The following is a 13,491-nucleotide window of genomic DNA, read 5'->3' as shown; positions in this document are numbered from 1 at the left end:
CCGCACAGTAGGCCAGCCAGGGAGCGTGTGCAGGCACGTCATGTGGCACCACGTCCTTTGTGGAATGCTGGAGGACCACACAGGCGAGGGTCTACCATCAAGATACGGACACGTTGCTTCCTGACATGGAAGGTCAATGAGGCTATCCAGATGGCCCAGCCACGGTAGAAGGCTAGCAGATGTGATCGTATTGGCCACCAGCACTGTCACTAATACCAACATGCATGATTAATAGATCTAGCAGGGCCGCAATGTTGCTACTAGTTCTTTGCTTTTTGATGAGCGCTCTCGCTGCACAATGCAAGGGGCACCAGCACTCCAACTGCGCAACCGGCTGGTGCAGGGCGGTCCGTGGCGTCGAGGTCTGTATGAGGTGCAAAGCGGGCCACGTGCTGATCGACGGAGTGTGCGCTGATAACTCTGTTGTCTACGGCGCGGGGTCCGCCTGCCAGATTCTAAACTGCAAGCAGTGTAACGCGGACAACACGCAGTGCGAGCAGTGCGAGGACGGATACACGCCGAGCGCCGGGAATACCCAGTGCAACGAGAACCCAGAAGCGCGGTGCAATACTCCCAACTGTAAGACCTGTGACAACCCCAAAACAGGCAATGAAATCTGCACTAAATGTAATGATGGCGACTACCTCACCCCTACAAACCAGTGCGCACATGACTGCACAGCCATCAGCGGATACTACGGAGATACTGACAAGAAGTGTAAGCCATGCAGCCCTGAGTGCGCTGAGTGCGTTGGGCCAGCCAACAATCAGTGTAGTGCTTGTCCTGCAGGCAAGGCATTAACATATGGAGGTGGTGATCCTGCCCAAGGGGGCACCTGCGGGGATGCGTGTACGGCGGACAAGAACGGATGTAAGGTCTGTGGGGCAAGGATCGGCGGGACAGACTACTGCTCCCAGTGCTCAGTGGGTACTCAGGCTCCTCTGAACGGGGTCTGTACGGCCAACGCGCGTGCTCAGTTCTGCACACAAGTTACCAGTGGATCCTGCACGTCTTGTAGTGGGGGCTACTTCCTCAAGAATGGTGGCTGTTACCAGGCAGATAGACAGCCAGGCAAACAGATATGTACACTAGCTGATAGCAATGGTGGATGTCAGGCGTGTGCCAATGGTCTTCCTCCTAGTTCTTCTGACGTATGCCCCTCGTGTCATTTCACCTGCAAGACATGCTCGACCGCAGACATTGCAAATACTTGTACAACGTGTGCAACTGGGTACTACATGGTCGGATCAGGGCCAAACACATGTATTTCGTGTGAAAGTGACAGTGGAAGTGTCAAGGGAGTTGCTGGCTGCATGAGCTGCGCTCCTCCATCTAGCAATACTGGCTCCGTTCTCTGCTACCTCATGAACGGTGACAGTGCCGGCGGGAGCACGAATAAGAGCGGCCTTAGCACAGGTGCCATCGCTGGCATCTCTGTGGCTGTCATCGTCGTCGTCGGGGGACTCGTCGGCTTCCTCTGCTGGTGGTTCATCTGCAGGGGCAAAGCGTAGATGTACTTAGATAGTAAACGCGTCACTGTATAAAGCATATTATACTGTGATGGGGCCCTGCCTGTGGGAGCGTCCAGAAATCCCACGAGTAAGTCTCGCCCACGTCTTGGCCAATCTGAGAGCGAGAACTGGTTGTAGACAGCAAGCAGGGACTCCTCTTTATTAGTGTATCTAAAACTTGGCACCTTCTCCGGTCGCTCTGTGGGTGTGTGCTCAGTCTGGGTGTGCACGTCGGCCGTTTCGGGGTTCAGGCCTTCTCGCAGACTCTCTGGTCCACCAGTGGCGCCTCTCCTTGGTCTTCCTTCACGGTGAGTGAAGCCCGGGCCGCTGTCTTTTTTAGATGCCCCCGTCTGTCAGGGGCTGCCATCGGGCTCTCCGCTGGCTGGGCCCCTCGGTGTCCGTCCGGCTGTGGTTCTGGGTCAGCGCTTCCACAGTCGCGGTCACTTGGGTCTCAGTGGGCCGGCTGGTGGGTGGGGCGGGGGTATGGGCGGTGAGGACTGGTGGGACCGGGTGGTGGGTGTCTGTATGTGCCCCTGGTCCCTCGATAGACTGGGGTGATCGCAGCTGTGGTGACTGATGGCTGTCCATCTATGACTCACCCCTCTGTGTGCTCGTGGTCTGTGAGTGCCTCCACCCAGACAACCCTCAGGAGCCGTGCACACCGGGACAGAGAGGATGACCAAGGGGAGTCAGGCAGCCCTGCCATGAGGGTGCACAGCAGCCAGCCTGATCTGTAGAGTCTGCTCGAGCGATGTAGTGGCAGACGACTCCCTCTGACAGCAACCCTGGCGACTGCACTGGCCTGCTCTCGAGGCTGAGTGATAGTGTGCACAGATGGACCTGAGTGCAGGAGGATCATCCACACACGAACAGACTGTGTGGACCCAGAGAGGACTGGAGTCTGCTCGGGACACGCTGACTGTGCCCCCATACGAGAGTGCCAGGCAACTACCCGAGCACCCGAGAGGCAGCAACAGACACGGGCACCAGAGATCCTCAATCAGACACATTGCTATGCTCATCCACAGGGGCATCAGAGGACCAGGTGGGGTCACCCTCACAGTCAGGGCCTGATAGGAAGCCAGAGGACTCACGCAGCACAGTAGGTCCAAGGGAGGCACACTCCAGGCAGGTGAGCAGTGGCAGAGCCCTGACAGCTGCCAGCCCCCATGACACCCAGGCAGGCACCAGACTCACCGAAGACTCCGCTGGCCTCGACTGTCTTCATTGATGACCCGAGGGGGCAGCAGCCAGAGGAGTGAGGAGGCCTTCGGACACCACAAGAGACCCGGCTGTCCAGCAGGCGATGAGGCAGACAGGTGGCCTCTGAGCACCACACAGGCACAGAGCTGGCCATCAGAGTGATGCCCGATCACAAGAGATGACCACGAGCACCCTCCACCGCACTCTGGGGCCGTCAATCATCCCACTGCCTCTCATAGCAGACCTCCTTGAGGGCAGTGCAGTGGGTCCCAGCTCATGCAGGAGGGTGCACGCCTCCCCTGGCATAGGACACCCCGGCTCTCCTCGAGGGGTCATCAGAGCCACGAGAGGTGTCAAGGTCCTGGTGGACCACACCGGGAACTCCCGAACGGGCACAGCAGATGTGAGGTATGGGTGACCCTCAGCGTGCTCCTCTCTGCATGGTAGAGCATCTTGAAACCAAGGAGGCTCACCTCTGCCTATGAACAACACACAGCGCTCCATGACAAGGACCCACCAGGAGCAGCACAGCTGACCACGGGGACAGTGCAGCCACCAGTGCCCCACCGTGCCAGTCTTCTGGGCCATCACACTAGAGGCCTGAGAGAACCCATCCCATCCACCGGCTCATCCACACCCCTGCTGGCCGAGGTGAACTACGTCGAGGCACTGGACAGGGCATGCCAGGGGCCCAGCAGACCCGCACAGAGCATCAGCGAGTAGCAGGAGAGGCTGCGATGGCCTGCCTCATCCCTCATGTACCAGTCAACCAGAGCAGCAGTACTGCCCGAGGCATGCAGGGGCCAAGGGAGGCGCTCAGTCAGGGGACACGACACGATCGTCGGTGCCTGTGTCTCGGGAGTGCAACGAAGGCTGGGGATCAGACACAACCACCTTGGCAAACAGAGAGGGGATCACCCACCGCCGCAATGGCCCACCGAACCCAGGAGCACATACGGACACCAATCTCAGCCCCCACCCGGTCCCACCAGTCCTCACCGCCCATACCCCCGCCCCACCCACCAGCCGGCCCACTGAGACCCAAGTGACCGCGACTGTGGAAGCGCTGACCCAGAACCACAGCCGGACGGACACCGAGGGGCCCAGCCAGCGGAGAGCCCGATGGCAGCCCCTGACAGACGGGGGCATCTAAAAAAGACAGCGGCCCGGGCTTCACTCACCGTGAAGGAAGACCAAGGAGAGGCGCCACTGGTGGACCAGAGAGTCTGCGAGAAGGCCTGAACCCCGAAACGGCCGACGTGCACACCCAGACTGAGCACACACCCACAGAGCGACCGGAGAAGGTGCCAAGTTTTAGATACACTAATAAAGAGGAGTCCCTGCTTGCTGTCTACAACCAGTTCTCGCTCTCAGATTGGCCAAGACGTGGGCGAGACTTACTCGTGGGATTTCTGGACGCTCCCACAGGCAGGGCCCCATCACAGTATAATATGCTTTATACAGTGACGCGTTTACTATCTAAGTACATCTACGCTTTGCCCCTGCAGATGAACCACCAGCAGAGGAAGCCGACGAGTCCCCCGACGACGACGATGACAGCCACAGAGATGCCAGCGATGGCACCTGTGCTAAGGCCGCTCTTATTCGTGCTCCCGCCGGCACTGTCACCGTTCATGAGGTAGCAGAGAACGGAGCCAGTATTGCTAGATGGAGGAGCGCAGCTCATGCAGCCAGCAACTCCCTTGACACTTCCACTGTCACTTTCACACGAAATACATGTGTTTGGCCCTGATCCGACCATGTAGTACCCAGTTGCACACGTTGTACAAGTATTTGCAATGTCTGCGGTCGAGCATGTCTTGCAGGTGAAATGACACGAGGGGCATACGTCAGAAGAACTAGGAGGAAGACCATTGGCACACGCCTGACATCCACCATTGCTATCAGCTAGTGTACATATCTGTTTGCCTGGCTGTCTATCTGCCTGGTAACAGCCACCATTCTTGAGGAAGTAGCCCCCACTACAAGACGTGCAGGATCCACTGGTAACTTGTGTGCAGAACTGAGCACGCGCGTTGGCCGTACAGACCCCGTTCAGAGGAGCCTGAGTACCCACTGAGCACTGGGAGCAGTAGTCTGTCCCGCCGATCCTTGCCCCACAGACCTTACATCCGTTCTTGTCCGCCGTACACGCATCCCCGCAGGTGCCCCCTTGGGCAGGATCACCACCTCCATATGTTAATGCCTTGCCTGCAGGACAAGCACTACACTGATTGTTGGCTGGCCCAACGCACTCAGCGCACTCAGGGCTGCATGGCTTACACTTCTTGTCAGTATCTCCGTAGTATCCGCTGATGGCTGTGCAGTCATGTGCGCACTGGTTTGTAGGGGTGAGGTAGTCGCCATCATTACATTTAGTGCAGATTTCATTGCCTGTTTTGGGGTTGTCACAGGTCTTACAGTTGGGAGTATTGCACCGCGCTTCTGGGTTCTCGTTGCACTGGGTATTCCCGGCGCTCGGCGTGTATCCGTCCTCGCACTGCTCGCACTGCGTGTTGTCCGCGTTACACTGCTTGCAGTTTAGAATCTGGCAGGCGGACGCGGCGTCCTCGTTGCACTGGGTATTCCCGGCGCTCGGCGTGTATCCGTCCTCGCACTGCTCGCACTGCGTGTTGTCCGCGTTACACTGCTTGCAGTTTAGAATCTGGCAGGCGGACGCGGCGTCCTCGTTGCACTGGGTATTCCCGGCGCTCGGCGTGTATCCGTCCTCGCACTGCTCGCACTGCGTGTTGTCCGCGTTACACTGCTTGCAGTTTAGAATCTGGCAGGCGGACGCGGCGTCCTCGTTGCACTGGGTATTCCCGGCGCTCGGCGTGTATCCGTCCTCGCACTGCTCGCACTGCGTGTTGTCCGCGTTACACTGCTTGCAGTTTAGAATCTGGCAGGCGGACGCGGCGTCCTCGTTGCACTGGGTATTCCCGGCGCTCGGCGTGTATCCGTCCTCGCACTGCTCGCACTGCGTGTTGTCCGCGTTACACTGCTTGCAGTTTAGAATCTGGCAGGCGGACGCGGCGTCCTCGTTGCACTGGGTATTCCCGGCGCTCGGCGTGTATCCGTCCTCGCACTGCTCGCACTGCGTGTTGTCCGCGTTACACTGCTTGCAGTTTAGAATCTGGCAGGCGGACGCGGCGTCCTCGTTGCACTGGGTATTCCCGGCGCTCGGCGTGTATCCGTCCTCGCACTGCTCGCACTGCGTGTTGTCCGCGTTACACTGCTTGCAGTTTAGAATCTGGCAGGCGGACGCGGCGTCCTCGTTGCACTGGGTATTCCCGGCGCTCGGCGTGTATCCGTCCTCGCACTGCTCGCACTGCGTGTTGTCCGCGTTACACTGCTTGCAGTTTAGAATCTGGCAGGCGGACGCGGCGTCCTCGTTGCACTGGGTATTCCCGGCGCTCGGCGTGTATCCGTCCTCGCACTGCTCGCACTGCGTGTTGTCCGCGTTACACTGCTTGCAGTTTAGAATCTGGCAGGCGGACGCGGCGTCCTCGTTGCACTGGGTATTCCCGGCGCTCGGCGTGTATCCGTCCTCGCACTGCTCGCACTGCGTGTTGTCCGCGTTACACTGCTTGCAGTTTAGAATCTGGCAGGCGGACGCGGCGTCCTCGTTGCACTGGGTATTCCCGGCGCTCGGCGTGTATCCGTCCTCGCACTGCTCGCACTGCGTGTTGTCCGCGTTACACTGCTTGCAGTTTAGAATCTGGCAGGCGGACGCGGCGTCCTCGTTGCACTGGGTATTCCCGGCGCTCGGCGTGTATCCGTCCTCGCACTGCTCGCACTGCGTGTTGTCCGCGTTACACTGCTTGCAGTTTAGAATCTGGCAGGCGGACGCGGCGTCCTCGTTGCACTGGGTATTCCCGGCGCTCGGCGTGTATCCGTCCTCGCACTGCTCGCACTGCGTGTTGTCCGCGTTACACTGCTTGCAGTTTAGAATCTGGCAGGCGGACGCGGCGTCCTCGTTGCACTGGGTATTCCCGGCGCTCGGCGTGTATCCGTCCTCGCACTGCTCGCACTGCGTGTTGTCCGCGTTACACTGCTTGCAGTTTAGAATCTGGCAGGCGGACCCCGCGCCGTAGACAACAGAGTTATCAGCGCACACTCCGTCGATCAGCACGTGGCCCGCTTTGCACCTCATACAGACCTCGACGCCACGGACCGCCCTGCACCAGCCGGTTGCGCAGTTGGAGTGCTGGTGCCCCTTGCATTGTGCAGCGAGAGCGCTCATCAAAAAGCAAAGAACTAGTAGCAACATTGCGGCCCTGCTAGATCTATTAATCATGCATGTTGGTATTAGTGACAGTGCTGGTGGCCAATACGATCACATCTGCTAGCCTTCTACCGTGGCTGGGCCATCTGGATAGCCTCATTGACCTTCCATGTCAGGAAGCAACGTGTCCGTATCTTGATGGTAGACCCTCGCCTGTGTGGTCCTCCAGCATTCCACAAAGGACGTGGTGCCACATGACGTGCCTGCACACGCTCCCTGGCTGGCCTACTGTGCGGACACGAGACCGTGCACACCGCAGAATACCACGCATATGTCCAGGCACGCCTCCAGATGCTCACGCGGGGTGGCTGGCTAGAGCACGAGACGAGCAGATACAGGCCGTGTGCTCTGCCCAGCAGTGGCTTGGCTGATAGCACCACCGTGTCTGGTCTGTTCACTAGACAGCTACACAGAGAAGCGCTTCTCCGAAAGAGCCGGCGCACCTCTGAGTAAAGTGCCAGGGGGATTGACCTTGTGTGTTTATGGTGTCATGAGCGGACAGACAGTAATGGCCTCTGTAAGCAAAAGAGCAGAAAAGCGTAGTCATGATGGCGCCTCCAGGGCACTCGCTGTGCAATGCCACCGGCAAGGACAGTTAGGCACTGCCAATAGGCCAGTCTGCGTCAGTAAACACGCAGTGTTCGCAGGCCGAACCATGTACCTTTGCAAGCGGGCAGTGTAACCATTTCAACTTTTAATGCTGTTAAGCGATCTGTATAGTCCGCTTCATCTGGACGCCTCACGTGCCTTCGCCGCAACCACTGCTTCCATCTCGCAAGCCAACCATGCTATTGATGGAATGAGGCAGCAATACATCCGCCGCCCTTAATTCGCCCAGGCTGCCAATTCCACCCTGCAAGCTGCCCGCCACCTACCGTAGATCGATGTGGATGCATACTGCGGTGTGGTTGGGCCTGGAATAAGCAGATCTCAACTGGGAGTCAGTCTCCTACTCTCCGTCGTCTGGCTCTGTCTCTGGTGTGAGCAGGACCATGCAACCACGAAAGACATCAGCTCCCTGCCAGTAGACAATATGCGCTGCAGAATAGGAGAACGTAGTGGGCCCCTAAGCTGCCCCGCTCGAGGAGCCGCTGCTTCTTTAACAGGGTTGCCCGACGACAGCAGGCACCAGTATGGCTACCAGGCCCTTCTGGCTCTGACTTGCAGAGCATCCCCAGCACCGCTCCGGTAAGAGCTGTCTTTCCTATTGGCTTCTGCCGTCCGGGCGTCAGTTATGGCGAGAATTAACCCTTGCCCATTGGTACTGGTCGAACACTCACTACGTGTTGCTCGTCTAGGAAAGATTGATCTTGCCGCTCCACGGGCTATTCGCCATGCTGGATGACGAACATATGTGCCACTCAGCCCCTAGTCTTTATTGGATGCAAGGCCAGCTATGCAGGGTTACAGGGCCGCCTCGCCATCCTTAAGTTGAGCTCTTAGAAGTGTCCTACGTTTTACTAGACGCAACCTAGGTCCGTCCAACTCTATGCTTTATACTAATTCTAGATTGGGTTAAGCGTGCCTGGTAGTGAAGGTATCTACGGTACTTCCACTCACCGTGAGCAGTTCATAGAAGCCCCTGTGGCTCATCGCCTTCAATACTTGTGCGTCCACTCATCGATACCTCCGCGTTATTCAGCATAACTATAGTATGTCACCTGTATGCGTCAAGCTACAGCTCCTAAGTGTCTTACAGCAAATACCTTGCGTCTGAGCACCTGGTTAATTCAGCATCCACGCGTATAAAACATGATAGAAGTCTGTGGAGTATGGTGGCTTCCATTTTCTCTTTCCCCTTTTCTGACTCTGGTTGACTTTATCTTTGCTGGGTCAAATATGCACTATCTACGCGCACCTTAATGTTAACGGCACTCGTATGTCCTGCCAGGTCATATAAATCTTTATCAGCCGTTGCATGATAATTGTCTGGCATAATATGCAATCTGGTATTGAATGAAGAATAAAGCGCCCACTTTTGTAATGAGGACTTGTTGTGCTTATGCTGGGAAATAATAGATGGTCAAGTATAACCGTACAAGGCTGTAGGACACTCTGCTGGACGATTTTATGAGTATAGGAAGCTGCCTGCTTTAACCTACAGCTCATTTCATTCACGTCATAAGCATTTTGCCACACAAGATCACTTTAAAAGCATTCTGTGATTACCAGACATCTTTTGATACCAGTCCCGGGTCAACAAAGCAAGCTGCTTATTGTAATTTGGAAAATTGGGTAACGGCTCCATGGATTCTTGGGTATCATGCCCACTAATCAGCAACTACCAAATATCCTACTTCGCATCTACTTTTTGCAATCTGTTTTTTGTAAGACGGCGACTGAAGCGCTAATGGCTCAGTTTCCTAGACCATCCATATCTCTACATAAAGGTTGCCATCGGAAGTCTCCATAAATAGAACATGCAAACTCGACAGACAAGCTTCTAGTATCAGCCTTCTCACAATGTATCTATGACAACGGGTCTGTCTTTAGTCAATCGATACTTATCCAGAGAACAGTAGCGCGGCAGTAGTATAGATGATTATTACGTAGCTTATGCAGGGGCTTGTTGTCAGCAACAAGAGATAAAACAACCTTAGCCTTACAAGATTAAAAGTTCCACATTAGCTAAAAACGATAGGCTCAGTGACCATTTTTCATGCCACTCACCAAACTTAAGCCGTTTACAGATTTGACGTTTAGTTGCTCTTACAATCTTTACTCTGCTGGTTGTCTGTTTGTTTGGATCTCTAGTTAAGGTTGGGCCAGTCTGCAATCTTACTCGTGCTCAATTGCGTGACACGCCATAACCATAATATCATTTATGATCTAGCCATCTATTGCAGGCGCTACTTGCTACATCAGAAACAATGACCGTGGATCCATTACCTTCCCTTTGGTGGTCAAAGTATCATAAGGGACAGACTCTTCTCATGTGCTGGTTGGGCCGCTTAATCTTGTCAGTACAAACTTCTCTCACGATTCAAGCTAGTTGTGATAGTGATGGCATAATTTCCCTAGCAATCAGTTACTCAGTTCAATCCTTGCCTCAATATTATAACGAGTTGGACGCCTTGAGTCACAACGAGTCGGTGAAATTAGTATCTCAAAGCTTGCACGGATGTAAAGCATCGCGTTGGACATCACTGGATAAAGGCATGTACCAGTTGAGAATTGGTGCAACTTCTGGCTAACTCTTGAAGGCCCACGCTCCCTAACATGAACGTGGACAAGGCCAATCCCAGGCTCTGCGCCATATGGGTTTGTCACGAAGTCCTTGCCAGTAGGCACACAAAGCGACTGTTCTTGTCGCTTTTCTCGTGCTGTCGGTCTTGATTTGTCCTCTATGCGGCGTGGTGCAGTAGACAACCTCACCCCCTATGACCTTCCGTTGCGCAGCTCGTAACTGCTGTACACAATGCGTCTGCAAAGAGCCGACATGACAACGGCCCTATTTGGATGCTGCCCATGCAGAACCAGGCTTACGACTGCGTCTTGCAGCTATTAGCCGTGTATTCCATTTACTGCTGATTGCCTGGTCTATTATCACATATCTATGTATTGGCAAAGCAAGGCCCGTCCTTTTCTCGAAGGCAATAAAGCAATCTATTTGATCTACACCTTGCGCCCTTAAGCATATATCGGAAGACTACAATCAGCTCGTTCTGACTAGACTACATCATGGAAGGCATGAAAGGTCAGTTGGGTTTGTAACATACAGTGACGTAAAGTCATTCGCGTCTCTTCAAAGCACCAAAGCAGCCCGCAAAAGTGTTCATTCAGATGGCTTTCTATCTCCATGTGACGATGCTCATGTGGATTTTCAGTACATTTACAGTGGTATTTCTGTGCGGCTCACATGTCTTATGAAAGTCTATGTTACCGATAGCTGGATGCAGATCTTCCTATTCTGTAAGATATTCATCGTCGTTCAACGTGTTCATAGCATGACATATCTGGCGTTTGCCTAGTTTGCCAATGCAAGTGCTTTCACTCTATGCTTACAAAAAGCACGAAGCCCAAGGGAGGATGGCCACAACCCCGAGGAGCGTGTATACAGCTGGCGACTTTAAGGGCCTACGTGAAAAGTACTAATATCCGTCCATGATTGCTCTTACAGTACTTTAATAATAGGCTAATAATAGATTCCCTGATGGCTATGCAGGATGGTATGTACCACCTGCAATGTTGAAAGATGTCCCAGCATGTACAGAAACACGTTGTGTACCCTAGAATCTACCAGTGATACTGGTGTGTAGAAGCAATTCATATATAAGAAGCGGTGTGCACAGACTCACTAAGAATGAGGAGGATAATTGGCAAGCAAAATAAGCTCTTACATTATTTCAAGAAGCATGCATTCACGACTTGGAGCTAAGAATGACGTATAAGTTATTTGAAAGCATAACACACTTAGAGGCAGAGCTGCAAATCGCCTTTATCATATACAGGCAGTCACGTGGAACCATGCATGAAGATTCATGTTGTGGCACACCTTCACAGCTTCGTGGTTGGCGTCACGCCCAAGACCTCTAATCATCGGTGAGATCAATAGTGCTATTGCTAAGATCAATGACTGGAACCCGCTTCAGAGCCCGTTGGTGCGCAATGTATCTTACCTCTTGGTAGTAGTTGTGGCAGGCACGGATTGTAAGTCCAGCGGCCTGGTTAATTCGGTGCGCTTGTGCGTGCCAGACGGGCCCGTGATGCACTCGCTCGAACACCTTCAGTCTGAAAAGGTAGGCGTGGATCATCTCATGCACCAGCACGTCGAGCAGGTCGTGTTGTGAACGATATTGGAGTAGAGGTGCAGATAGGATAATTACAATAGGACTATGCTCTTCTGTTCGCGTCCCTCTGTATTTGCATAGACCTGCAGAACGTGTTAGCCTATTGCTCCAATGAACCACAACATCTCTCAGGCAATTGTCGAAAAAAGCCTCGTTGAAATGCCTAAAGAGCGCGTGCACATCACCAAAAGGCCAGTGTTGTGTTTCTAGTTCCTGAGAGGTAGGTGGTGGGGCAGCAAAAAAGTCCAGGAGGGGGTTGCTATCCATTTTTATGCCAGAGCATCCTGAGGTTCGAGCCTTCGCAGAACGCATAACGTTTGAGGCAGAGCACACTCTCTTTACTAACGTCTCTACTTCGAGGGCGTGTGTGTATAAGGCCCTCCCACCTTTGTTCCTTGATGATTCCATAAAAGTAGCATTTACCATAAGGTGCGAATCTCGAGGCAAGCAGCTCCGAGTTGACCTGGCTCGGGCAGCTGATCCACCTAGGAATGAGGCAAAGAGTATTTTTGTGCGTCTGAAAAGAAATACATCTGACACCTCAGAGACACCCTATGATTTGTGCAAAACAACCGCTTTAAGCCGCCCCTGGGAACACTCAGATCACGCTGTGGCGCTTACCATACCAACCAGTATCGTGATTGGCCTGGGATTAGCAGGCTGTATCAACACCTTCTTAACCCCAGAGGAAGCTTTGAAGTCTAACGCACATCTCTTGTTTGAGGCATCTGATGCTGTGTTAGCAGTATGCTCGCCACGGCCAGAGACCATGTACTGGCGAGTAGGAGACTTCGACCATGCACGGTCCCCTGATCCTGTGGCACAGTACCTAGACTATGTGTCCAAGATACTGTCCAAACTGTCACATATTCCTATAGGTCTTGACGGGTCTTTCATTGTGCCACCCAAGTCGATATTTTCACAACCCATATGCCGGCTTCTTTTGTCTCAGGAATTGTTCAACGGAGTAGGGAATTACCTACGAGCAGAGGCCATGCACCGACTTCTTATTCACCCTTTCACCCCAAGCGTCTATGTGTTTGAAGAGCTTATCCATTGGGTTCATGACACCGTGCGAGAAACCCCTCGATTCCACAACTTGAGTAACAAGTGGAGAAGTCTTGCCGAAAAGAATGTCTCTATTATCGAGACCAAGTGCCCACTCATCCCGATGATCAGAAGGCTATGTGAGGAGGCCTATGCTGTTCTGGATGATCACAGACTCTTTTCGGAGTGGCTTTTATGCTATAAGAAAGCAACTAATTGCATTCTTGATTCCGGGGGCAGAGAAGTTTGGTTCTTCGAAAAGCTAGTCGCAAACAAATCCAGTCATGCAAGTGAGCACGGCGATAAGAAGAATTCTGCTGAGAAGCCAGATGCATGTACCCTGTCAGAGCTCATACTGTCCTCTGAACCTAGTCTTAAAAAGGTTGCAGTACAGCAACTGGCTACGTCAAACGCAGAAAATGTCATTCTTAATAGCACGGAGAATGATGCTGATGTCAGCCAGCTAGACATCTTGGAATACTCTCGCAAAGACCTCCTTCGACGAGGCACGGTACTCGACAATCTTCCAATTGATTCTAGAAACGAGTCAGCTAGTCGATGGCAGGACAAGATTGTTCGGAAGAGTACTGTCCAACAATTACATGACGCTCGAACGTTTCAAGCAAGCCTCCAGTCGAAGTAAAGCAGAGAGTCC

The 13,491-nt window shown here is 53.7% G+C and overlaps 4 protein-coding genes across 4 annotated transcripts; 2 read left to right on the top strand and 2 right to left on the bottom strand.

The window, feature by feature from the left end:
* Positions 1-251: 251 nt before the first annotated feature.
* GL50803_00112647 (VSP) lies at positions 252-1,511 on the top strand (the record flags this gene model as incomplete). Its single annotated transcript, XM_001707059.2, has 1 exon — positions 252-1,511. One exon carries the CDS (start codon positions 252-254, stop codon positions 1,509-1,511), a length of 1,260 nt encoding a protein of 419 aa, XP_001707111.2.
* Positions 1,512-4,203: 2,692 nt separating this feature from the next.
* GL50803_0050392 (VSP) lies at positions 4,204-6,984 on the bottom strand (the record flags this gene model as incomplete). Its single annotated transcript, XM_038046152.1, has 1 exon — positions 4,204-6,984. One exon carries the CDS (start codon positions 6,982-6,984, stop codon positions 4,204-4,206), a length of 2,781 nt encoding a protein of 926 aa, XP_037901619.1.
* A 4,547-nt stretch (positions 6,985-11,531) lies between these two features.
* Positions 11,532-12,056, bottom strand: GL50803_00115695 (SprT-like family protein; the record flags this gene model as incomplete). Its single annotated transcript, XM_001706284.2, has 1 exon — positions 11,532-12,056. One exon carries the CDS (start codon positions 12,054-12,056, stop codon positions 11,532-11,534), a length of 525 nt encoding a protein of 174 aa, XP_001706336.2.
* A 4-nt stretch (positions 12,057-12,060) lies between these two features.
* On the top strand, positions 12,061-13,479 carry GL50803_00115465 (Endonuclease VIII-like 1; the record flags this gene model as incomplete). Its single annotated transcript, XM_038045681.1, has 1 exon — positions 12,061-13,479. One exon carries the CDS (start codon positions 12,061-12,063, stop codon positions 13,477-13,479), a length of 1,419 nt encoding a protein of 472 aa, XP_037901618.1.
* Positions 13,480-13,491: the final 12 nt, after the last annotated feature.

The sequence above is a fragment of the Giardia intestinalis genome, chromosome 1 (genome assembly GCF_000002435.2).
Source record: "Giardia intestinalis strain WB C6 chromosome 1, whole genome shotgun sequence".
Taxonomy (NCBI): domain Eukaryota; phylum Fornicata; order Diplomonadida; family Hexamitidae; genus Giardia; species Giardia duodenalis.
This window is presented reverse-complemented; position numbering and strand designations above follow the sequence as displayed.